The following is a 25,593-nucleotide window of genomic DNA, read 5'->3' as shown; positions in this document are numbered from 1 at the left end:
TTCTTCTCTTTTCTTTCCTTTCTTTTCCTTTCTTTCCTTTTTTTTTTTTTCCTTTTCTTTTCTTTTCTCTTTCCCTCTCTTTTTTTCCCTCTTTTTTTTCCCTCTCTTTTTTCCCTCTCTTTTTTTTTCCTCTCTTGTTTTCCCTCTCTTTTTTCCCTCTCTTTTTCCCCTCCCCCTTTTCTCTTTTTCCCGACGGCAGCGCAATTTTACCGACAATATCCTGACAAGTGTGGGGGGGGGGGGGGGTGTCGCACCCCCACACCCCCTCCCTTTGGCGACGCCCCTACGTGCATTGTTTTATTGTTCATGCTGTTGGACACGACCTCCAAACGCGATGCCAATGAAAGAGGCACTATCTGGAAGAAGGGGGTACTTACAAGGGGAAACCTTAAAGCGAAAATATGCAATTTTTAGACTACAATGTGATTACATTATCAGGGATGGTTTTACTATTTGTGTCTCCCTTTAAATGGTCCAAGGTACTCCTTAAAGCTAAAGTTGAGTTCTGGTCATGCGATTGCATTGTGAAAGAAACGGTGTGGAATCGATCAGAAAAGGTTGATCATCTAGCATAATGTAGGTATTGATGTGTACTGCAAGGTTGTGGAATAATCAAAATGATAAGAAATTTGGCCCAGTCTTGGTTAAGTTACAAGCATGTACTGTACACAGAAAGATGTACATGGGACTAGACGAACATGTGGCATAAAAATCTGTCCCGATTTTTACGCTATTACATGACATAAAGAGGAAAAATTAATCGTGATGAGCTGCAATCTCGCCGCGAAAGACTGAAAAGGTCCTTAGTAAGTTACATGACTATATCAATTATTCTAGGGGGGGGGGGGGGGAGGGGGGGGGGGGGGGTTAAATAAAAAGTTGCTCTTAGTCGCTTTGAATAAGGGGCAGGTGTAATAGAGAAAGAAAAAGAGGGTCTTTATCAAACGGGAAAAGGACGCTTATTAGGAAAAAGGAGTACGTGTCCAAGTAAAAAGGACATTATCAGAAGGAAAAAAAGAAGGTACTTATTGGAAATAAAAATGGGGGGACGGGGGGGGGGGGGGTTGTGTGCCAATTTTCAAATTTTCGTTGCCAAAAAAAAAAAAATGTGGTCACTACCCCCCATTTTTGCCCCCAAAAACGCCCCCCCCCTCCAAAAAAATAAAAATAAAACAGTAAAGGAGTAAACATGGTTTGTATTTTTAATCCAAAAGAACGTAACAATAATAAAAACCTGAATTAAATCACACATACAATTCCATTCAAAGAAAAAGGAAGTTCACAGGAATTAAATTTCATCAACATTGCGCATGCCACCTATAAGGTATTTTAAAAGGAGGTCTCTATAATAGCGATACGCGCATATCGTGGACATATTGTGCGAGAATGGGAAAGCGTGTCCGTTTTTTTTGTTTTAGGGGTAAGAAGACATGAGCCCCTGAACGCTGGCGTACTGATGGGGGGGGGGGGGGTAAGGTATTTCTTATTCGAAACGAGTGATTTACAAATGTTGATGTTGTGACGTGATTTTCCGGCATTTTTTCTCCATTTTTTTTGTAAGTCATACTTTTTTATGCGTTTGTTGGAAAATACAGTCAGGCGAAATACGCTTATTTAGAAGCCTTTATGTCATGGTCTGCAAAGTGGCTGGGCTCAAGCCCCTCCCCCCTCCTTTTAAAAAAATGTATGTTAAAGAGAAAAAAGAAAGAAAGACGGAGAAAAAATAAGTGACCTGCCAATGTCACAAATAAGGTATAAAAAATACTCATCTGACCGTAATTAAATGCTTAAAACCCCAGAGCTTACGGGGGCTCTGCCCCCTGGACCCCAACAAGGGCTCAAAGGCGGGCCCCTGGATGCTCATCTGACCGTAATTAAATACCTAAAACCCTGAGCTTCCGGAAGCTCTGCCCCCTGGAACCCCACCAAGGGCCCTAATGCGGGCCTCTAGATGCTCATCTGACCGTTATTAAATACCTCAAACCCCTGAGCTTCCGGGGCTGTGCCCCCTGGACCCCACCGAGGGCCCTAAGGCGGCCCCTGGATGCTTATCTGACCTTAATTTAATACCTAAAACCCCTGAGCTTCCGGGGGCTCTGCCCCCTGGACCCCACCGAGGGCCCTAAGGCGGGCCCCTGGATGCTCATCTGACCGTAATTAAATACCTAAAATCCCTGAGCTTCCGGGGGCTCTGCCCCCAGGACCCCACCAAGGGCCCTAAGGCGGGCCCCTGAATGCTCATCTGACCGTAATTTAATACCTAAAACCCCTGAGCTTCCGGAAGCTCTGCCCCCTGGAACCCCACCAAGGGCCCTGGATGCTCATCTGACCGTAATTAAATACCTAAAACCCCTGAGCTTCCGGGGGCTCTGCCCCTGGATGCTCATTCTGACCGTAATTAAATACCTAAAACCCCTGAGCTTCCGGGGGCTCTGCCCCCTAGACCACACCAAGGGCCCTAAGACGGCCCCTGGATGCTCATCTGACCGTAGTTCAATATTAAAACATCTGAGCTTCTGGGGGCTCTCCCCCCCCTTGGAACACGCAATTGCCTTACAGAGGGCCCCTGGATGCTCATCTAACCGTAAATAAATACCTAAAACACCTGCATGTAACGTGTAAGACTGGTGGTGATGCAGATTTTTCGTCTGCCCCTCCCCCCCCTTTCCGAACTTTTTTTCTCATTACGTCACTGCCCCTGGAAAGTGAGCCCCCTGGAATGTTTGCCCCCCCCCCATCCCAAACTGCTTCCGGCGCGCCTGACTATGATGTAACATGATGTTGTGACTAGGCTGTGCGAACGTGAATTTTAACGAAGAAGACAGTGACACGATTGATTAGCAGCATATGCATGTGCGGATATTTCGGTTACATGTAGTAGAAAATGGACATTCAGAAGGTTTGTTATGGGATTCATGATATCGAAGAAGAAAAAAAAGTGGTAATTAAAGAAAACAACATTTAATTAGAAGTTGAAAGGCACATCGAGGGAAAATAACCGAATAGCCAGTTGTCCCAGAAGACTAGAAAGAGAGAAAAAGAGAGAAAAAATGAGGAGAGCAAGAGAACAAAATCTAAAGGGAGAAAGAAAGGAAAAAGAGGAGGTGGTGGGGTGAGAGGCTGGCGCTCGTAGCGGTATATGGACGGATTGAAATACCAATACCCTCCCTCGCCCCGTCCAGTCTCACGCATAACGGTCAGACACTTTATTCTTGAAGATCATTACTCCATATCTCCAACTCTGATTTGTACTACACTGTATTCAAAAGGTATATACTAATTGTTATCCAAATATTTCCCATTTCACTGATTTCTGGATTTTCTTTAAATCTGTCGTACAGCATCTGGATGTCACCATGCCTGTGTCCCTCGGTGAGTGGCGTGTCAGGATTGGCACGTTTATACGTCGGCGGAAGAAAGAATATGACTACAACTACTTTTGGAGGAAACTTTTCAATTTGATCAAAACAGCCAAGAATGTTCAGTCTCCCGAAGAAAACAACTCGGAATGTAACACTTCGCCTCGCACTCCTCAGACTCGGTCACAATGTGACGGCCCTAAGTGTGATGCTGTCAATGACAGTGGATCCTCAGAAAATGTAAAGAGCCCCAGACCTAACGAGGTCTCCCCCTCCGAGTCTTCGTGGGCTGAAAACAGTGGTTCTCCAACGGCAAATGAGACCAACCCTGTCCGTGATACCGCTGACGTCCAGAACCCAGATCCCCGACCATGCACGGAAGACACCGTGGAGGATGGACACGTAGCCATTAATATCATGTCGCCTGAATACCCCCTTAAATCCGCTCAAATAAGTAAAACAGACCAACCTGAAGTTGGTAAATCAGAGTCGTACTCACATGTACCTGCAGCCGTTCCTGGTGAGCCAGAACGTATCAAACTACACAAGGAGGAGACATCATTCTCTGCGCGGTCAGAGGACCAATCGTTGGGCTTATCACCTATACCCAGGCAAGAAACAACGAGAAACACCAAGCGACCAACACAGTCTATCAAGGTATGATTGATATTTTGATGTATTTCTTAGAACCACCCCTTACACATAACGCAGCAAATAAACGGACAAAACAGACAAACAGACAGATAACAGTGCGTCTTAATAAAAAAATTAAATTGGTTATTTTGAACAAGCTTTGAGTTGTATAAGTATACTTCCTTGCTATTCATAAATTATAAAGTAATATGTTTCAAATAATACACCGATCCCATTATTCTATACAGGCATACGGGGGAACAATGTTTTGAAAATAGCAACAAATATTAATTTTTGCCGGATTTTTGTAAACCGTGGGAACGTTAATATCGCATGCGAACATTACTTAACTTAAATGTAATTGTGAAAAGATGATTATCCTACGTTTCCATTGCGGGGTAATGTGCAAGAAATAGCCAAGGCAGAGCCGTAGAACCTTACACATTTCCCCCAAAATAATAGATAGCCCTGAAAGCAAATCTTGAGCTCCACTCTCCACCCAGGTGTTAAATGGGCCCAAGTAATACAGACATTTTGATTAAAGTTGATCAACAAACATTTTATGACCATAAATTGCCAGTTTTGTTGTCAATACGTTTTCCTTACCAGTTCTCTGATTTAGCTTCAATGCAGTTTGCTCAGCATTTTGAACATCTGTAATTATTATTGAGTTATGGTACGGGAATCGTATTGTAAGAGAAAATTGCTATGATTTATTCTGGATTTGTTATCCTGCTGTAGATTGGTTGTTTGAACCATGTGGAAAAAACCCGCACACACACTTAAAATACTAGACATTATATTTGATAAAAACCACGACTCCCATTACAGTGACCTGTGTTAAGCTCTTGGTGTCGGGCCTACTTACCCGGATTTCCTCATCTTTCTATGCTCATTACTCAGCCCCTATAACATTTTCTACCGAAATTGTTTGGCACATGTCAAATATTTTGGATCTTGAACATTCAGTGTAAATTTCGTTGGATTCCGTGAAATAGTTTATTTTCTACATTTTCCAGACCTCAAGTTAGTCTTTAAGCAATGAAAAGTTCCCCTTTTGTGATTGAAAACGGTGTCCGTCCTGAGACATATGACATATTGTGATCCATTTAGGTACTAAATATACCCTTCTTACCCTCACCATCGTCATTATGTCCACCATCCTTTATTTTGTAATGATTACATAACTATTGCCCTCATTATCAATAGAAGCATGTTAAATCAATCCTCGTATTAGATTTCGAAGTTATTAAAAATTCTTTTAGGTCATAGTCGGTCATGTTGGCGTAGGATCCTACAACGTTTACACGGTTTTTAGCAAATTTTGCCTTTCTTGGATTTTGAATTTCAATTTTTAAAACGCTCTTGCTCAGTGAAGCGTGTATTTGTAACATGGGCCCTTGAACAGGGACATGAAATTAGAGGAAAAAACATGAGCTATTTGAAATGAGAACAGGTTCTAGAGAATGATCTGATCATTTAAATTTCTGTGGAAATTATAGCTTTGAAATTCATTACATTGCAATCAATAGTAAAAATGCCTATTACCTTTATTCATTCATTCATGATTTTACTTGTTTTTTGACAAATAATTTCTGATCATCGTTTTCAAAAGGGTCTTATGTCTATACTTGTCCTCCAGAAAGAAGTGGAATATCATGGATCACCCACCTATTCGGTCCTCGGATCAGGGACAACCAGCGGTGAAGCAGATGCAATCAAAGGGAATGACTGTCCAGACATGACGACAACACTCCTATTGAGATCCGGCGACGTAGAACGGAACCCTGGTCCGAACGATAAGTAAGCAGCATTACAGAGCAACATATACGAATTAAAATCCATATTCAACTAAACCCGACTCTGGATCTAACATTACGTTTACTGAAAGATAATTCGATAATTTCCTCTATTAATCCCGGTTCTAAACAAAGCTTAAGCCCAGCGTCGGGTTTAAATGTACGTGGAATAACAGCCATTGACTTTGCTGGTAAATATTAGTCAGTGGAATTGATGAATAAAATCAAAATGTGTTGATGTTTTGTGCATATTTCTCAATATGTTTGACAAATACACATACTTTATCATATTTTCCAGTGTTATATGAAGTTAATAATTCTTCTTTGCCTATAATTATTAAGCCCTGGAAGTCTGACCGAGCTCGAACTCTATCTCCTTGCTGATAGTATGGATCCTTCAGATTTCAGGAAGGTCGGACTAACTTTAGGATTCACTGAGGCTCAACTAAGTCGGTTTGAGAAAGACAAGCTGGGCAACTCCATGCAAGCTACCTATCAGATGCTTTACGAATGGCGGAAGACAGTACAAGAAAGCAAGGCGAGAGAGATACTAGTCGCCAAGTTAGAAAGCATTAAGCTGGTCCAACTTGCTGATAGTGTACGGAAAGGTACAATATTTCACACATCATACCTACCCATCCCCATCAAACACACATACGGCCTAAAATATATTTGCAGTATCCAACAAAATTGAGCACACCCCAACAACAATAACGTTGATTATTCAACTCTAGCTTGACAAAGTTCTAATTTAAAAAGGCGAGCCATTTTTTCTTTAAAAAAGTAGATTAGTATAACGTGTTAAATTTATATAAAAATTAAGTATTCCATTTAAACAGAGCAACAAATGAAGAAGTAGCCTTTAATCACGGCAGCTATGGTGCTCTGGCAAGTCGATCCCGAAATGCGCGGATTAGACTGATTGCACGGAGGTCGACACATGCGTGCATATTTTCCAAAATATGGAAGGTTTTATTTATTTCGGAATCACGATCTCTCGCTTCCATTACCTGATGCAAGCCGAGGATGGCGTTATCCATGAATCTGTATGTATCGATGGTTCGCCGGGCGTAGAAATTCGGGGATCCGGACATCTTCGGCCGGTGCAGTTACATTTAAAGTAGCCCTTCAACCAAAATAAAAGTATATATCAATGGAAAGCTTTTGACCTCGGGAATTAAAATGATATATATTTCAATTTTTTAAACACTTAATTATAAAGTCGTAACAACAAGTTTGTTTTTTTCATCATTCATTTCCTCTCCCAAAAGTCAATCCTTTACTCAATGTGAGAGACCCTATCAAGGAAATAAATGTTTTTTCCGCCCCTGACCCGCACGAAAATATAATTAAGATTTAGGAAGCGATGTGCATTGATATTGTTGTTGCTGCTGCTGTTACCATTGTTGTTGTTTGATACTAAAATACAGGTCATATTTTGCTATTAATTTTAGAGAATTTTTTTTCTCACTACCTCATCACAGGTCAAGTTGGTGATCACATACCGTCCATGACAGAGGAGGAAATCCAACGGGTTGCTGAAGAGGTCAAACAATACTTGGCAATTAATCTATGTCAGATTCAGGCCGATCCACTGAACAGCGAACTTGTACTTGAATTTAAACGTATCTTCACCAATCTAACGTTGATGGAAGAAGACAAAGGTACAAAACTCAAGACACCGCTCCTATACGACAACCTCCTCAGGACCAAAGTCAATGGAATCTATCCCAAACGATTGTTGGTTGAAGGTGAAGGTGGTGTAGGGAAGACCACTCTTTGCGCCAAGATCGCTTGGGATTGGATCCACGGAAAAGGCTACCAAGATTTCAAACTTGTTCTTGTCATCCTCTTTCGCAAGGCAGAGGACAAGACTGTTGGAGAGATCATCAAGTCGTATCTTTCTGACAACAATCCGGTCACAGCAAAGCAGCTAGACAAGTACATCCTCTCAAATCCAGATGACGTCTTTCTTGTCCTGGACGGCCTGGATGAGTTTGCTGTTGATCTCAACAGCAATCAGCAAATAGCCTTGATCACTCTTAATAAGCTGTTCAAGTCAGGGAAAGTACTAATCACATCGCGACAATGGAGATCAGATGAGATTAGGAAAAATGCCGATCTAAGAAAGGTGTTTGCTTTCATTGCTGTAGAAGGTTTTTCTGATGAAAACCTTTCATGTTACATCACCAAGTTCTTTCATCCAGACACAGCTTCCTCTGAAGATCTGAACCGATTCATATCAAACAACGATGTGATCAGAGAGAACATGGCCCCCTACCCCATCTACACAGCCATGCTGTGCATCATGTGGAAAGAATTTGATGGCGATCGCCGAGAGGCAATGTCGAAGCTGCAAACATTTTCTCAGCTCTTTAATGAGATGATTGACTTTTTGGTTGATCATTACCTATCGAAGCACATTCCATCAGGTATTGTTGAAGGCAAATTGAGTGAGAATCGTTCAAATATTCGTCATCACCTGCTTCAGATTGGTCACATCGCCTTCCAGGGACTTCTTGAGAGACGGTTAGTATTCACAGAAGATGAATTTCAGAGTTATCCAGAGTCCATCGATGTAGGTTGTAAAGTTGATGTACTCACCGCAGAGCAGAAAATTCTTCCGAGGCGAGACAGAAGAAATAATCCGAATTCAGTAGTTAGATCGGTGCGGTTTCCCCATAAGCTCTTCCAGGAATATCTATCTGGAATGTATCTCGCATCTCTTTACAACTCAAACCGTAATGAGTATGACAGGTTGATAGCGAATATCATAACGAAAACGGGGGAATACCGGTACCTACTGTACTTCACCTCGGCCCAGCAGAAGGAGGTCGGCTTGGATATCGTATCTCATCTCATAACAGAGCGTAGACATCGCTGTCTTGATGATGACTTCATCGTAGATGTAGCATACGAGAGCCAATACCAAGCAGTGGCCAAATCTGTGGCAGATCATCTCTGCGGCAAAGAACTGGAGATCACCAATAAGATGCAGGCACACACAGTATCAGGACATACTTTCATCATGAATCTTCGTGAAGTGGTAAGGAAAGTAACGTAGAATTGTAGCAACGTATACATTTTATCTGTGTATGATCTATTGGAGTGATAAGTTTCTATTTGATTTAAGTTTCGATCTCTCAGACTTAGAATGACGTCGTTTAATTTGAACACTTAACTGTTTACATATGCCGCGTATACGAACGATGCTTTCAACTCCGTCATGCGCTAATAAGCCCACGCATTCTGCATAAACTTCTTTTCAACCAAATGTTGAAAAGAAGCTTGATATCAATGGTCTTTAATTATGGAGCATGTTTAAAACCACTTCTCAATGGATCTAGCATGGATACAACTTTAATTACAATTTTTAATCTAAAAACTGCAATGTAGTACATGAATATTTTTTACAAGTTGTGATTTATTGTTATTGCAGTAAAAACCCGTCTTGCGTGTATTTGCAATGATGAAAAAAAGTTTATATTAAAGACTGTTGATATCACAAATCCCAATAAAATTTGGACGTACATACTGTTCAAACAAGTATGATAAAACGCTAACTTGAATTATTATGAGATAACGTACATATTTGGTGGATCAGAATAATTCTTTTGAAATGATTATTTGATGTTCATATTTACAAATAGATTATGTAAACAGAATAAGAAACAAACGGAAAATGAAGAAAAAAAACAACAAAACGGTATCAATTAAGGTAATTAATCAGGATAATCCGGTATTATTTTCTTGCGTTTATGCTTCTAGCTTTACAATGTTATTTGTGTACATGTACCTTGTAGGATAAACTGATTATCAAGAAGCCGTGTGGACGGACGGCTTCAGAGGACCTGGCTGAATTCATGTGCTCCTCACGATCACTGCGATATGTTGAGATCGATAGTGCTATGCATGATGTTTTCTACTCGGTGCTTGCGAACAAAGCAGTCGATTCCAAGGTGAGTGTAAATCTGTGTACTATCATCATTCTTTTAAAATAAATGAATGCCAAATTCAGTCAGATTAATAGCTTTCCTGGTTTTCAGTAGGCTGAATTGAATTAGGAGAAATACTGGAACACCCAGATTTGTGTTGAGACAAATAAATTTAAATTTCAAACGTCTTGAATTTATTTTTTTGTACAAAAAAAAGAAGAGAAATATTTCATTAAACTCTTTATATAATACTTATGTTTGCTGTTATGCTTCGTGATTTAGGCTAGTGGGCTTAAATCATGTGGGTTTCCAAATAAATAATTTTCTTTATCTTTGACCGCTCAAATCGTAATTACCCTATGCTTCCCGAGTTGCATAGAAATCCAACTTTAATGAATGGAAAAGGAGGAATAAAACAAGATATCAATGTTCAGAATGATTTTTGTTTCTCCCCGATCGGCAAATAAAAGAGAGAGCCAGATTACCGAATCTTTATTAGACCAACCCGTGTTAATTCAAGGTCAGCAACAAATATTGATAATATTTATACGAACGTCTTTTGTAGCTCCATTATTTCCGGTATTTTTGTAACAGACATAACAGACCACTTTCCTATTTTCTATATTTCACACTTTTTAGACAGGGTAAATAACAGTAAATCAAAGTCATTCTCATTTAGAAAAGTCACTATTGAAAATTGTAATAGGCTGAGTGTTGATCTTGCAAATGCTGATTGGTCTGAAGTATACCAGGAGAATGATACTGAAAGGGCCTATGATGTATTTTATGAAAAGTTTATTGGCTATTATAATGAACATTTTCCTGTACAAACTAAACATATTAAAAAACGCAAACGAAATAGAAAACCGTGGGTATCTCTTGATATGTTAAAACTTATTAAAACGAAAAATAAATTGTATAAGAATTACTTGAAAAGATCGATTCAAGCAAACTATGATAAATACAAAAAGCTCCGTAATATGGTCACAACTCGTTTACGCAGAGCAAAAAGGGATTATTATTTAAAAAAGTTTGACTCTGTAAAAAATAACTCTAAAAAAACATGGACACTTATTAATGAAATTTTAGGAAAGCAAAAGAGTGCTGTGGAAGAAGGAAAATCTTTTTGCCACAATGGTTCTTACATTAGTAATCCGGATGACATTGCGGAAAACTTTAATGAATATTTTGTGAACATTGGATCAAATATTGCTAATTGTATTGCGGAGGATGAAAATGCAATTGATACATTTAATGTTTATATGGGCCAACCATCGCCACATATATTATTTTTTAAACCAGTTACAAAAGAAGAAATAATAGATATTGTAAAGTCAAATCTTAAATCTGGTAAAAGTTGTGGTTTTGATGAAATTGATTCAATAGTTGTGAAACATATACTACCTTTTATTGTTGAACCACTACTTTATATTTGTAATTCATCATTACGCACAGGTTGTGTTCCTTCTAAGATGAAGATATCTAAGGTTGTGCCAATTTTTAAAAAGGATGACCCGAGTCTTTTTACAAATTATCGACCAATTTCAATTTTACCTTGTTTTTCTAAAATTTTGGAAAAGTTAGTTTTTAATAGATTATATGACTATTTATTGCAGCATAACTTTTTATATGATAGTCAGTATGGCTTCCGACAAAATTACTCAACAGACATGGCAGTTATTGAAATTCATGATAGAATAGTTAAAGAACTTAATGAAGGTAAAAGTGTTATTGGCGTATTCATGGACCTATCCAAGGCCTTTGACTCCCTTTCACACGATATTTTATTACAAAAAATGCAGCATTATGGCATTAAAGGTCTTTCCTTAAAATGGTTTCAATCTTATTTATTACATCGACAACAATTTACAGTTTATAACTCACATAATTCGTCTTTCGGTAATATAAACACAGGTGTCCCTCAAGGGTCAATTCTTGGACCATTACTATTTTTAATTTATATTAATGATATTGTGAATTCTTGCCATGAATGTGACTGTATTTTGTATGCGGATGACACCTCACTCCTTGCCTCTCATAATGATATTGAAGCTTTAGTTGAATCTTTGAATACAAGTCTTGCCCACATATCAGCATGGTTTAAATGTAATAAGCTCTCTTTAAATACTAGTAAAACCCAATGTGTTCTGTTTAAAAAGGGTGGTGTGCAATTTAATGTCGATGATATATTGTTGAAAATAGATGCAGTTCCTTTGAAATTCTATGATTCTGTTAAGTTTTTAGGTGTAGTATTAAATAGTAGTTTGTCTTGGAAGGATCACATTGATTTAGTACGCTTGAAGATTTCACGATCCATAGGGATTTTAAGTCGATTGAAGTATGAATTGCCTAGTAACATATTATTTCTTCTTTATAATGCTTATGTTTTGTCACACTTGTCGTATTGTAACTCAATATGGGGTAACACATATTCGAGCCATTTACATAAACTAATAATGTTACAAAAGAAAGCCATACGAGTATGTACGAAGTCCGAGTATACTGCTTCTACTTCCACATTATTTAAATTATTATATACTCTCAAATTACAAGATATAAATAAGATCCAAATTGCTTCGTTTATGCAACGTTTTCACTCTCAAACACTCTCCCCATATTTAATGAATATGTTTGTAAAAAATAGAAATATCCATAATTATAATACAAGATCTTGCAATCATTTTCACCGTTGGACGTATTTAAATAATAAATCAAAATACTCATTACGTCACACAGGCCCAATCCTTTGGAATAGTCTAAATTTAAGTAACTTTAATATTCAATTTAATAACTCATTTAAAAGGCAATATAAAAAATATTTGATTGGAAATTATTGATTTTTTTGTTGTTGTTGTTTTTGTTGATTTTTTATTTTGTGTTTTGGTATATGATGATACAGTATTGTTGGTACTTGTTATTTTTTTGCAATATATATTCATACATTATTTAAATTGTAGGGTCGTACACTCTTACAAGCCTACCCTTGGCTTTTTACGTACGCCTCCTTTTCCATTCATTTTTACAATATTATTATGAAACTTATGTATTTATTTTTTGTACCATTTTTACTAAATGTTGTATATAATGCTATTGTGTTTTATATTTGATGTTGTTGTATTTTTATGAATTGGAATAAAGATTGAAATGAAATCAAACAGATCCACTGCTCTCTGATAATCCTGGATCATCCGACAATACATTACAATGTCGTTGTGAAGTATCACATTAATGATGGTTAATGTATGAATACACGAAAAGGTTTTCAGGCTCTCCCCGTAAATTTCACCTGTTTATCTTCAACGGCAACTGCTTCACTCATCTATAATAATAATATAATAATAATATTTAATTTTCATATAGCGCTTAATACAAATGTCTCTAAGCGCTTTACAAATATACTATTACCCCGGTCATTGGATTCAGTGCTTGCCCGCACACATTGTGTGCACAATCTCCACTCCCTGGGGAACATTCCAGCCAGGCGTTACTTGACGCTCAAACAATGACGGTCGCATCTATACCCACTTCTCAAACAGTCAACCGTTCATTTGATCTAGATCGAGATGTCTCATTTGAGGTTCTAGGACAATAATCCCCTGAACAATCACCCCCGGCCAATTACCAAAGGAAAAATTACCCCCAATGACAATGACCACCCCGGAAAACTACCATTTAGGACAACCACCCCATGGACAAGTACCTCCCTAGGACAATAACCACCCCGAGGACAATTACCCCCTGAAAATTACTCCCTTAGACAATAACCTTCCTTGAAAATCACCCCAAGAACGAATACACCCCAGAAAAAAGAAGGGGGGGGGGGTATTCGTCTTCGGGGCTAATTTTCAGGGGTGGACGGTAATTGTTCATGGGGGTTAATTGTCTTTGGGGGTAATTTTCAGGGGGTAATTGTTCTCGGGAGGCAATTGTCCTCGTGGGGGAAGGGGGAGGGGAGGTGTCCTTGGGGGTTATTTTTCGGGGTGTAAATTTCCTGGGGTTATTGTCCTTGCAGGGTAGTTTTCCGGAGGGTAATTGTCCTGATACGGAGAATTGGGTTTACATGAGTAAAGCAGTTGCTTCATGATCTAAAGGCCTAACGGTCATTACCGTTGAAGATAAACAGATGATATTTACGGAAGAGCCTGAAGACCCTGTTGTGTTATCGTACATTAAACACCATTCAACGTAATTCTGCACAACGACATTGTAATCATCATAGCAGGGGTGATCCAGGGTTGTCAGAGGTTGTCAGCGGGGGATCCTTTTCACGGGGATTAAGATTCGGTAATCACACTGACTCTCTCATATTTGCCGACGGGGAGAAGAGAAATAAGCGAACATTGATATATCGCTTGCTTCTATTCTATTCACTAAAGTTAGAGTTCTATTGAACTAGAGACAAATTGGGTCAAACGATTAGAGCGATCGTTCGTTCGTGTCTCCTTAGATCAGGATTAAATCTTGATCTTCGGAGTAGTTCCTACAAAGATGAAGATGACTTCAACTTAACATCTTCGTCGATGTCATATGCAAAAGTATAGATTGATCATATATTTTAGGACTTTAAGCAAATCATTTCGCGTTTTGTTATACTGGATTTATCAAAAATAACGTATATTTTTTTTAAAAAGAATGATGATGGGAACTGTAATAATGATGAGACTCTTGACATCAGGTATTCGGACCCCCTGACTCAGTCTGTCGTGCAAATGCGGGAGAGTTAACGAGATTAACGAATCATTTTTCGGGGAAAAGCCCTCCTTTCTTACAATCGTTGAGGCGCCACTATACCATGTCGTCGATTATATTATCAGGGTGTTCAGGTTCTTTCCCGAATAAAAGAACACGCTCTCCGTCAAGAGTAGTGTCATTCAGGAAGGGTTTGCGACCGTTCTGCCTTCTTTTTTAATTCTATTTTGGTCTGAAACACTTTAAATCACGAACCGACTGGATCATTCGTGAATAAAACTTCTGCTCCCACAATCAACAGGTCAGAATGATCTAGAAAAATTTCATTGTATCTCCCATCCGTTTATAATAACTGAATTCCAATTACTCTCATCATTAATTCCATGATGTCACATCGTACTTCTCACATACACGTATTCTACTACCCCCATTCCCATCTTCTTAGTCAAGTCAATATATCGATTCTTCACTTTAAATAAAACAATATATTTCCCCTTATATTTTTACGTGTTTTTCTTGAAGAGTAGCATGTTTAAGTACTAGTTTGCTACCGTCGTGCCTACCTGTTTTATTTTCTTTTGTTCTGTGAAACTTTAGATCTTGAGCAAACTCTTTCATTCATCTTTCCCCACTGCTTCTAGAAGCCAATATGTCAATAGGATCCAGAAGATATTCATGATGGCTCACTTTTATCCGTAATGTCGCATAATAATTTCTTAACGTATTCTACTTTCCGTGTGCTAGGCGTGTCACAGTCATTAGGGACTTTTAGATTTACACGTCGACAGCGTTGACTGCAACGTGCGACGTCATTTTAAGGCACTGCACATGCGTCACTTCGTCTCAGTCGGCGATCGCGAATGCGTCAACCTTGATTTTCCTAAATCTAGTACGGTACTAGTATGCTGCGTGCGCATAAAATATACAGTTCCTCAGGTAGACAAAGGAACATCCCTTCCCTGCTATTATATAAAAATATGTAAAACAGGTGTCAAATTCATATTCACCTGTTCTACTATGTTTACATAATAGCAGTGAAGGGGTGTTCTTTTGTCTACCATGCACAGCAATTGTTTAGGGTAGAATGAGGAACTGTATATGTTGTCCTCTTTCTTTGTCTTTAATGTTCATAGTGTTACTTCCTGCATGCATGTATATCGTCGAATGCAATCTAAAAGATTTCTAATTGTAGTCAACATGGGCAGTTGAGTACGTTGACACGCATGATCAGTCGGCGTTCGTCGTGTTCTCGTCCACTCAATCTAAAAGTCCCTAGTATTGGATCAGTCAAAACATATTGTTCCCCCGATTATTACGTAACAAAATTGTATAAATACCAATATATCAGTATCAAACAAAATACAAGAACTGTTTACATCAGTGCTAATTGCAGGTGTCACAATTGTACTTCATGATAAAATGCATTTGGATGGGTTATCATTTGCTTTTGTGGCAATGAAAAGGACTGTTGAATATTGAATATAGTTTTAGTTCCTTTGTAGTAATCATTCTTTCCTCACAATGTTAGTAACATTGTAATAATACTATCATAACAGATTGAGACTCTTTACATCAATTCGGCGGATCTCAGTGAACGCCCCTATGCATCATATGATCTCGCTCAGTTTATCTGTAAGATGCCTCATTTAAAGAACCTGTCACTCGGCGGTCAGTTTCACGATGACTTCTACTCAACATCATCGTCGATGGCAATATCTGCAAAGGTATTAATTTGATCACATATTTCAGGACTCTAAACAAATGCAAACATGACTTGTTATACTTGAAGTGTACACATTTCCATATAGTCAAAGGAAAGAGGACGATTTTATTATTCCAATAGGTACACCGTTAAGAGGAAGCAGGTAGGAAAAGTTAAACGTTTCAGGAAAGTGGATGCGAAAAGTGAACTCTCTATCACAATACAAAAACAGACTGCAGATTATCATATTGATAGCGAATAATATATATCATATTTGTCATTCCATATGACGATTAGGAGTGCTAAGGAATGGCTCATGAAAAGACGGCTATTTCAATTGTACATGCTGATGAGATTAAATATTTTAATTTCAAAACCTACACAAAAGAAATTCGAATCTCTTCGTCCCTATTTGAATTATTGCTGTATCTCTTGGACAACTGCGAAGTCTTCCATGCACATTTGTTTTCACAGTTCTATATTATGTAAAATAAGATTTCAAAGCTGCACTATTTCAATCAAATGTCAGCGTAACGTAAATACAATAGGATGATATCTGTTTCATGGTAGAATGTTTAAACTATTTAAAAGTAGTTAAATATCAGCCATTGTATATCCACAACAATGTTATTATTTTAAAAGATGACATGACATCTAGTAACTGGATTCCCCCAACCCCCTCATTTATTCCGGCCTGCAAATGCAGGTGGGTCAGTTAGATTACCGAATCATTCGACCTGGGGAAAACAACCCCCACTTTCCCTTTTTGACATTCGTGGTTCCACCACAATATATCGTCAATCATATAATCAGGATGTTCAGATTTTCTCCCCTAATAAATGACAGGTTATCTGACGAGTAATGTGATTGAGAACTGGTTTGCGACCGTTCTGCTTTCTTGTTTAATTATTTTTTGTGACAACGATATTAATGTAATATAAAAAGACTGTTAAATCTTTAATATAGTTTTTGTTAGTTTGTAGTAATCATTCTTTCATCGCAATGTTACTATCATAACAGATTGAGACTCTTCACGTCAATTCTGCGGATCTCAGTGGACGCCCCTATGCATCACATGATCTTGCTCAGTTCATATGTAAGATGCCTCTTTTGAAGAACCTGTCACTCGACGGTCAGTTTCACGATGACTTCTACTCAACATCATCGTCGATGGCATCATCAGCCAAGGTATTGATTTGATCATATATTTTAGGACTCTAAACAAATGCGTACTTGATTTGTGTTACTTGAAGTTTACTCCTTGCTATATTGTTAAACGAAAGTGGATGATTTTATTATCCAAATTGGTACACCGTTAAGAGGAAGCAGGTAGTAAAAGTTAAACGTTTCAGGAAAGTGGATGCGAAAAGTGAACTTTCTTTCACAATACAAAAACAGACTGAAGATTATCAGATTGATAGAGAATAATATAAACCATATTTTTCATTATGACAATTCGGAGTGCTAATGAAGGGCTGACGGTGAGACGGTTATTTATATTGTTAATGCTGATGAGACTAAATATATTAATCTGAAAACCTACACAAAACCAAAATCGAACCTTGAATATAGTTTGAGTGGATTGGTGGTAATTGTTCATTCCACATAATCTTACTATCATAACAGATTGAGATTCTTAAAAACGCCTCTGGTGGTCTCAGTAAACGCCCCTCTGCATCACGTGATCTCGCTCAGTTCATCTGTAAGATGCCTGATTTGAATAACCTGAAACTCCGCGGTCAGTATCACGATGACTTCTACTCAACATCATCGTCGATGGCATCATCCGCAAAGGTATTGCCTTTACTGTCCGAATTAGCACACCATTCATAATAAGATAGGAAATGATTAACTCTCATCGTTCATTCCATGATGTCACATCATACATCTCAACTAACATGTATTCTACAACCCACCTTTCTTGTTAGTCAAGTCAATATATTTATTCCTCGCTCAAAACCTGAGAAACAATATGTTCCCCCTTACATGTTTACTTAACGTACATCTTTACGTAATATACATCTTACAACGTATAAACAGTCCCAAAAGAACAAAGTTACTATCAAAATATGGTATGGTATCTGAAACAACGTAGGTGATGAATTGTATATCATTACAAAATAATTATGAGGTGTTCAGATTTTGGAGTATTATATATTCTATTTGTATCATTGTTATAATTAAAGACGATTCAAACCTATGCTATTCTCATTCCATCATGCCCCCTTTTTAAACAATACGCAAAGAACTTTAATGCATAACAAATCTAAATCATATAGCTAAGCTCTGCGAATCTAAAATTCTGAGATTTCCGGGACGTATTATCATGATTGTATTGTACCTTTTACAAATTGCAAGTAATACATCTATTTGTAATACTATTATAATACCCAACCAGACAATCCAAACATTTCTACATAACCATAACTAGTACTCTTTCTGAGGTACGGTCCACAATACAGGGACTCACTTAGCAACGAAATGATAAAATCCCAAAGTCTAAACAGTTACAAAAGCAAGTTGAATGCAAGTTGAAACTAAATTGCAATTAAACGAAAATGACCCTCCCCCTCTTTCTCTGCCTCTGTCACACATCGAAACGCTCATTTTACTCTCCTTGTTTAAATCAATGTTAGGTTTTCATTAAAAATGCGTGCTTAAGAAATGCCTGATAATACATAAGACATTTGAAAAAAATAAACATAACAAAATAGAATGAAGAATGTCCAATATACATCAGCAGGTGATTAGTAAAAAAGACTGATAATTTTTCCTTGGGAAAATGGGTGAATTTTTTGTTGTTGTTGTATATATCATGGTAATATATTATGTGAAAACGTTCAAATGAAGTTTAAATGAGGCAAGAGATTGTTCCATGCACAAGATTGTAATAATTCAAAATTAACAATTACATACATTTTCTGCTGGAAAAAGGTTTTGGTACGTTTCTACAATAAAAATGTTTAAGCTGACCATTTTCTAATTATTCTACTCCTGTATATACTTGTTCACTTACCTTCATAGCTATGTAATTTCCATGTGCATACTTTATGCAAATTAACATAATATGTTAATTTGCATATTATGCATGTTTCAATATCATAATATTTATAAGAATATCTTTACTTCTTATAATAGAAGATATTTCTCCAATATTGTACAGTTTTCAAGATTCAAGACATGTCTAATTACAAAAAGTAGAAAGTCTCCTGAAAAATACGTTGAATTGGCAATTCTGTAACATAAATTAACGCTATACTTATATTTTTTTAAATGCATATAAGGACAAATATACAATCTTGCTCCTAACGGAAAAAGGGAGAGATATGCAATTGTCGCTTTGATCAGACATTACACTGCCGAAATGAAGGGAGAGGGTTCCACTTTTAGTATACACATTTCTATAGTCAAACCAAATTTGGATAAATTAATGTATTAACTAGTACGCCGTGAAGAAGAAGCAATTATGAAAAGTTAAACGTTTTAGGAAGTGAAAGCTAAGACAAAAACGAGCTCTCTGTCATAAAAATGATCAAGAAAAAACAGATTAAAGATTGTAACACTTATAACAGAAGTATATATTTTAAATTATATATTCAATGGGGCAATACGGTGGGCTATAGAAGTGCTGATGAGACAAATAATAAATATATCAATTAAAAACCTACAAAATATAAAATCAAATCTCTTCGTTCCCGTTTGTGTCATTTTGAATCCCATAGAAACTGCCAAATTTTCTTTGTCTATTTGTTCACCCATTTGAGTTAAGTTCTTATGAAAGAAGACTTTAAAGTGATATATCAACAAAATATAAGAAAAACGTGTTGTTTTTGTAAGTGAATGAGGATGGCGACTGTATCATCGTGTAATATATGATATCATTTAGAATAGTAATTTCAGGAATTGTTTATCCAACACAATTATAACAGATTAAGACTCTGGATATCAACTCTCATCCCGATGAACGTTCCTCTGCATCACATGATCTCGCTCAATTTATCTGTAAGATGCCATATCTGAAGAACCTGACACTCGACGGTCAGTATCACGATGACTTCTACTCAACATCATCGTCGATGGCATCATCAGCAAAGGTATTAATTTGATCAGATATTTTAAGACTCTAACCAAAATATGCCTACATAATTTGTTATACTTGAAGTATACTCCTTTCTATAAAGTCAAAGGCAAGTGGATGATTTTACACACCCAATCAGTACACCGTTAAGTGGAAGCGTATTGCTTTTGTAATACATTGGAAACTTGATGTTAACAGTACTGTTTCAATCAAACGAATGACGATTACAACTGTACTATCATTATTGTTTTTAAAATATTGAATAGCCAAACACCCGAATATCTCGATCGTTTGATAGTAATAAGGCCAATAATATATACCACCAGGTATGCAATGAATAATAAATTAGTTGCTCCCCAGTATTTACCGAATATCGATAACGCAGTTTTACATATCAAGGTCCATATCTATTCAGCAAACTCCCTTTAAATATTCAATCAATTATTGCCTGTATTTAAAATATGTTGCCGATCTTTATCCCACGCTCTTTAGAAGTCCAAACATGTAGAATTTTGAAAAGTTTTAGCTGCCTTATTTTACTCTCTTTTGTTTCGTTATACTTTATATCTTGAGTCAAGTCCTACAGTCAACGGGTCAATATAATCTTGACAAATTTCTCACTTTTTATCCGTCATTCCCCTGGTCCCGAATGGATCAGTCAAAAAGTTTTAATCACTTCTGTTGTAACCTATTATTAATGAATAAACATCATTATACCGGTCTCAAAAAGAATCTAGGAACTATTGAAATTAATGCTTATTTCAGGTGTCAATATTTGTTCCTCATCACACAATAAATGTGATCGTGTAATAGTTGTTTTGTATTGTGGTAAAGATTTTAGCATTAACTTAAAAAGATTGTTGAATATTTAAAATTTGTTTAATGGTTTTGTTTGTATTATTCATTAAACGAAATCTTACTATCATAACAGATTGAGACTCTGGACATCAAGGCTTATCTCAATGAACGTCCCTCTGCATCACGTTATCTCGCACAGTTCATCTGTAAGATGCCTCGTTTGAATAACCTGACACTACGCGGTCAGTATCACGATGACTACTACTCAAAATCGTCATCGATGGCATCATCTGCAAAGGTATTGATTTGATCACGTATTTTAGGACTCTTAGCAAATCATTACTTGTTGTATTATACTACAGGTGTAGTCTTGCTCTATATCCTCTTTATTTTCTCTATTCGTACACCGTTAACAGGAAGCAGGTAGGAAAAGTCGAACGTCTCAGGAATTGAATGCGAAAAGGAATCTTTTTGTCTTCAGGTAAAACCAGACTGCAAATTATAAGATTGATAGTGTTTAGAATAAAGGTGCACTTCATACTAACACAAAAGGAACTTGTCAAACTAAAAATTGGGCACTTGTACTATGAAAAAAGGTGCATTTTAGGGAAATTAGAAAAAATGGTTGGGGGGGGGGGTGACTGTATCCACTGCTCCGACAGTCAACATGATCTAGAAGAGATTCACGGTAGTTCACTTTTATCCGTAATGCCGCACAATACTTCCTCAACGTATTCTACTATTCTCCATTTGCGGCTAGTCATGTCAGAGTCATAATTTGATCAGTCAAAACATGTTGTTCTCCTTTGTCGTTACGAAGCAATAATGTATAAACATCAATATATCAGTCTAAAGCAGGGCTCCCACTTAGCCGAGTTGTATTAGCGAGTTATGGCGAATTGTGGTGAGTTGCCTCAAAGAGGCACTCGCAATAACTCGCGAAAAATTCGGTATGGCTTAGCCTAACTCTTTACAACATTCCAAGACTCTCCTCGAAGTCGCGAGCAGTTCCAAAATTTTGAACATGTTCAAAATTTTCCCCCGATTCGTTGTAATTCGAGTTGAACTCGCCTACACTCGTAATATTCTCGCATTACTCGTAACAAGCTCGCGCTGCACTCTTCATAACTCTAGCTACAAGCCACCTGAAATATTTGAACATGTTCAAAATTTTCGCTGATTCGTTGTAGCTCAAGGTGAACTTGCTTAACACTCGTAATATACTCGTAGCAACTCGCCACCTTATGAAGAGTGCAGCGCGAGCTTGTTACAGGTAATGCGTGTATATTACGAGTGTAGGCGAGTTCACCTCGAATTGCAACGAATCGGGGAAATTTTTTGAACATGTTCAAAATTTTGAAACTGCTCGCGACTTCGAGGAGAGTCGTGGGATGTTGTAAGGAGTTACGCTAAGCCATACCGAATTATTCGCGAGTTATTGCGAGTGCCTCTTTGAGGCAACTCACCACATCTCGCCATAACTCGCTAATACAACTCGGCTAAGTGGGAGCCCTGCTTTATAAGATTACAGGAACTACTTAAATCAGTGCTAATTCCACGTGTCAAGACTTGTTCATCATCATAAATGCATGTCATGTGGATTTATATACGTATAGTTGAGATGTTTTTTTTTTCCAATGTAGCAACGATAATCTTGAATATCGTTTCATTGAGTTTGTAGTAATAATTCTGTTATCACAATGTTACTATCATGATAGATTGAGACTCTTGACATTAAGTCTGGGGATCTCGATGGACGCCCCTCTCCATCACGTGATATCGCTCGGTTTATCTGTAAGATGCCTCATCTGAAGAACCTGACACTCGACGGTCAGTTTCACGATGACTTCTACTCAACATCATCGTCGATGGCATCATCATCAAAGGTATTAATTTGATCATATATTTTAGGACTCTAAACAAATGCTTACATGATTAAAAAAAAAAACTTGAAGTGTACTCCTTTCTGTTTATTTTAGGAATCTTAACAAATCGTACATGATTTGCATTACTTTAAGTATACTCATAATACATTAATCCTCCGCGTCAACAGGATTTCTCTGATTGTTAATCGTGAATCGCCTTTTTTGACAGCTCTTGTCAAAAAGATCAGTACTTCGAATGACAATTAAGAATAGCAAACCCCGCACCAATTCTCCCGTCCACACCACTTATAATGCACTTCTATAAGTGAATTATTGTTTTGAAGATACGATGACATGGTCTACGATCGGTGGATCTCGTTATTCCTAAGTCATGATTGGATCAGTAAAAAAAACATATAGTTCCCCTCTGTCATTACGTAGCAGTAATGTATACACACGATTATATCAGTCTCAAAAGAATACAGGGACAACTGCAATTATTGCTCATTTCGGTTGTCAAGACTTGTACATCATTACACGATAAATATGATTGTGTTAAGCGTGTTCCATTGTGTCAGCGATATTGATGTCATTTAAAACATATTGCTGAATCTTAAATATAGTTTTAATAGATTGTTGGTACATGTAATTCCACATTCAACATAATTTTACTATCATAACAGATTGAGACTCTTCGTGTCGTCTCTGATCATCTTAGTAAACGTCTCTCTGCATCACGTGATCTCGCTCAGTTCATCTGTAAGATGCCTAATTTGAAGAACCTGAAGATCCGCGGTCAGTATCACGATGACTTCTACTCAACATCATCGTCGATGGCATCATCAGCCAAGGTATTCATTTGATCATATATTTTAGGACTCTTAATAGCATATCACTAAATATTTGTAATATATACTTGAAGCGTAATCCTTTCTATACTGTATGGTAAAACGCAAGTGCACGATTTTACTCTCACCATAAAGAGGAAGCAGTTATGAAAAGTACATTATTACACAATAACTATGATTGTGTTATGACTTGTACATTTGGGAATAAAATTAATATATTTTTAAATATATTGCTGACTCAGGCGCGTACGCAGGGGGGGGGGGGGGGAACGTTTGCTTGGATTGTCTCATAAAAGAAGTTGACCATAAACTAACTCCAATACAGTGTTACGTGCAGGGGTCACGGGCAACTGGCTTTATCGGGTAGGTAGTGCCCGTGCATCCGGAACTTCCTGGTCAAAAAGTCAAGTTAGACGCCGAAGGTTTTTTTTAGGTTTCCTTTATTCCGACAACAATAATCAACCAATACAAACGAGAAGAAAGCTAACGATAAGTATAGCCACTCACACCAAAGCCACCTGACCTCAAAACCACCTGACCTCAAAGCCACCTGACCACAATGGAACGAGTAAGGGCCTGCAAGAGCGGCCGAAGTGCAATTGAAACTTGCTATTTTGCTCTTCTCCAACGCAAAAAGAGACGAAATAGTGCTGGATTACTTTGTTTTTTTCCCGACAAAACTACAGAGAAAGTTTATATTATTTTATTATATTTTACTTTTTTAAAGTTTACCCAAGTGACCCCCGGGCACTCCAATGCTGGAATGAAACACATTTTTTAGACAATTTCATTTGGTCAGGCAAAAATGCTTATTTGCTCTATGCACGCGAGTCAGATTGAGCGGATGATACGTTTCCATACGGGAGCTCAATATTTCCCAATACGTCAAGGTTATCATTTATTTATGATAAATTAATAATCATTATTTCCTGATATTCGTTTGTAACATCGTTCTCCTCAGAATTTTTTTTTTTTTTGCTTTTTATGTTAAGCAATGTCATTTGGAAATAGTAAATAAATGAATCTGAATTAAAAAAATCAGATCAACATGTCTAAAACAAAAAGTTGAATCTTCAAGAAATAAGTAGTAAAATGTCAGTCATTTGTTTATCCAATTTAATGTTGTTAATTCACCAGATTGAGACTCTTGACATCTGGTCTGAGAGTCTCAGACAACGCCGCTTTGCATCACAAGATCTCGCTCAGTTCATCTGTAAGATGCCCCATCTGAAGAACCTGACACTCCGCGGTCAGTACCACGATGACTTCTACTCAACATCATCATCGATAGCATCAACTGCAAAGGTATTGATTTTGTTATGACTCTGAGCAAATCACTATACTGGAATCGTCCTCATGTGAATAGTCCAACTAAATTTGACGATTGTACTACAAAAAATGAGTACACCATTAAGAGGAAACATGAGAAAAAGTAGACATTGATTGAAATAGATCTTGCATGTCAAATGAAAGCTCATGATCTAAAGAAAGTGAAACGTGTCATATCTTTCTTTTTAAATACACATTTGACTACAATCAGACATTAAAAATTCAGGCTTGGCACCCCCACCCCCACCCCCACCCCCACCCCCACCCCCAATAAATGAAACTGAAATCATACAAACTGGGCGCTTCGATGAAGCCTTGCCACTTTCAGATTCACACAACGCCGTATCAACATACGCTAGACGATTGATTGCAGCCATATTACACTCGCACCTGACAGACAACATCACACATTAGTTGCCGTTTGATTGTGGATTTAATATGTTACCTATAATAATAATACTACTCATTTTTTATATAGTGCTTAGCTTATTACAATCACTAAATGCTTGCAAACTTGGAGATTATTACCCCGGCTTTAGCTGTGCTGCCATTACGGCG

The 25,593-nt window shown here is 37.5% G+C and overlaps 1 protein-coding gene across 1 annotated transcript; it reads left to right on the top strand.

Annotated features, from left to right (window-relative positions):
- The first annotated feature begins 3,356 nt into the window (after positions 1-3,356).
- Positions 3,357-25,029, top strand: LOC105436589. Its single transcript, XM_030994374.1, has 13 exons — positions 3,357-4,016; positions 5,635-5,795; positions 6,134-6,399; positions 7,276-8,837; positions 9,595-9,750; positions 15,972-16,139; positions 17,138-17,305; positions 17,744-17,911; positions 20,047-20,211; positions 21,127-21,291; positions 22,712-22,879; positions 23,542-23,709; positions 24,844-25,029. Exons 1-13 carry the CDS (start codon positions 3,357-3,359, stop codon positions 25,027-25,029), a joined length of 4,161 nt encoding a protein of 1,386 aa, XP_030850234.1.
- Positions 25,030-25,593: the final 564 nt, after the last annotated feature.

Source organism: Strongylocentrotus purpuratus, unplaced genomic scaffold, assembly GCF_000002235.5.
Source record: "Strongylocentrotus purpuratus isolate Spur 01 unplaced genomic scaffold, Spur_5.0 spur5_scaffold_21, whole genome shotgun sequence".
NCBI lineage: Eukaryota > Metazoa > Echinodermata > Echinoidea > Camarodonta > Strongylocentrotidae > Strongylocentrotus > Strongylocentrotus purpuratus.
The sequence above is the reverse complement of the archived record's forward strand: the minus strand, read 5'-3'. Positions and strand labels throughout refer to the sequence as shown.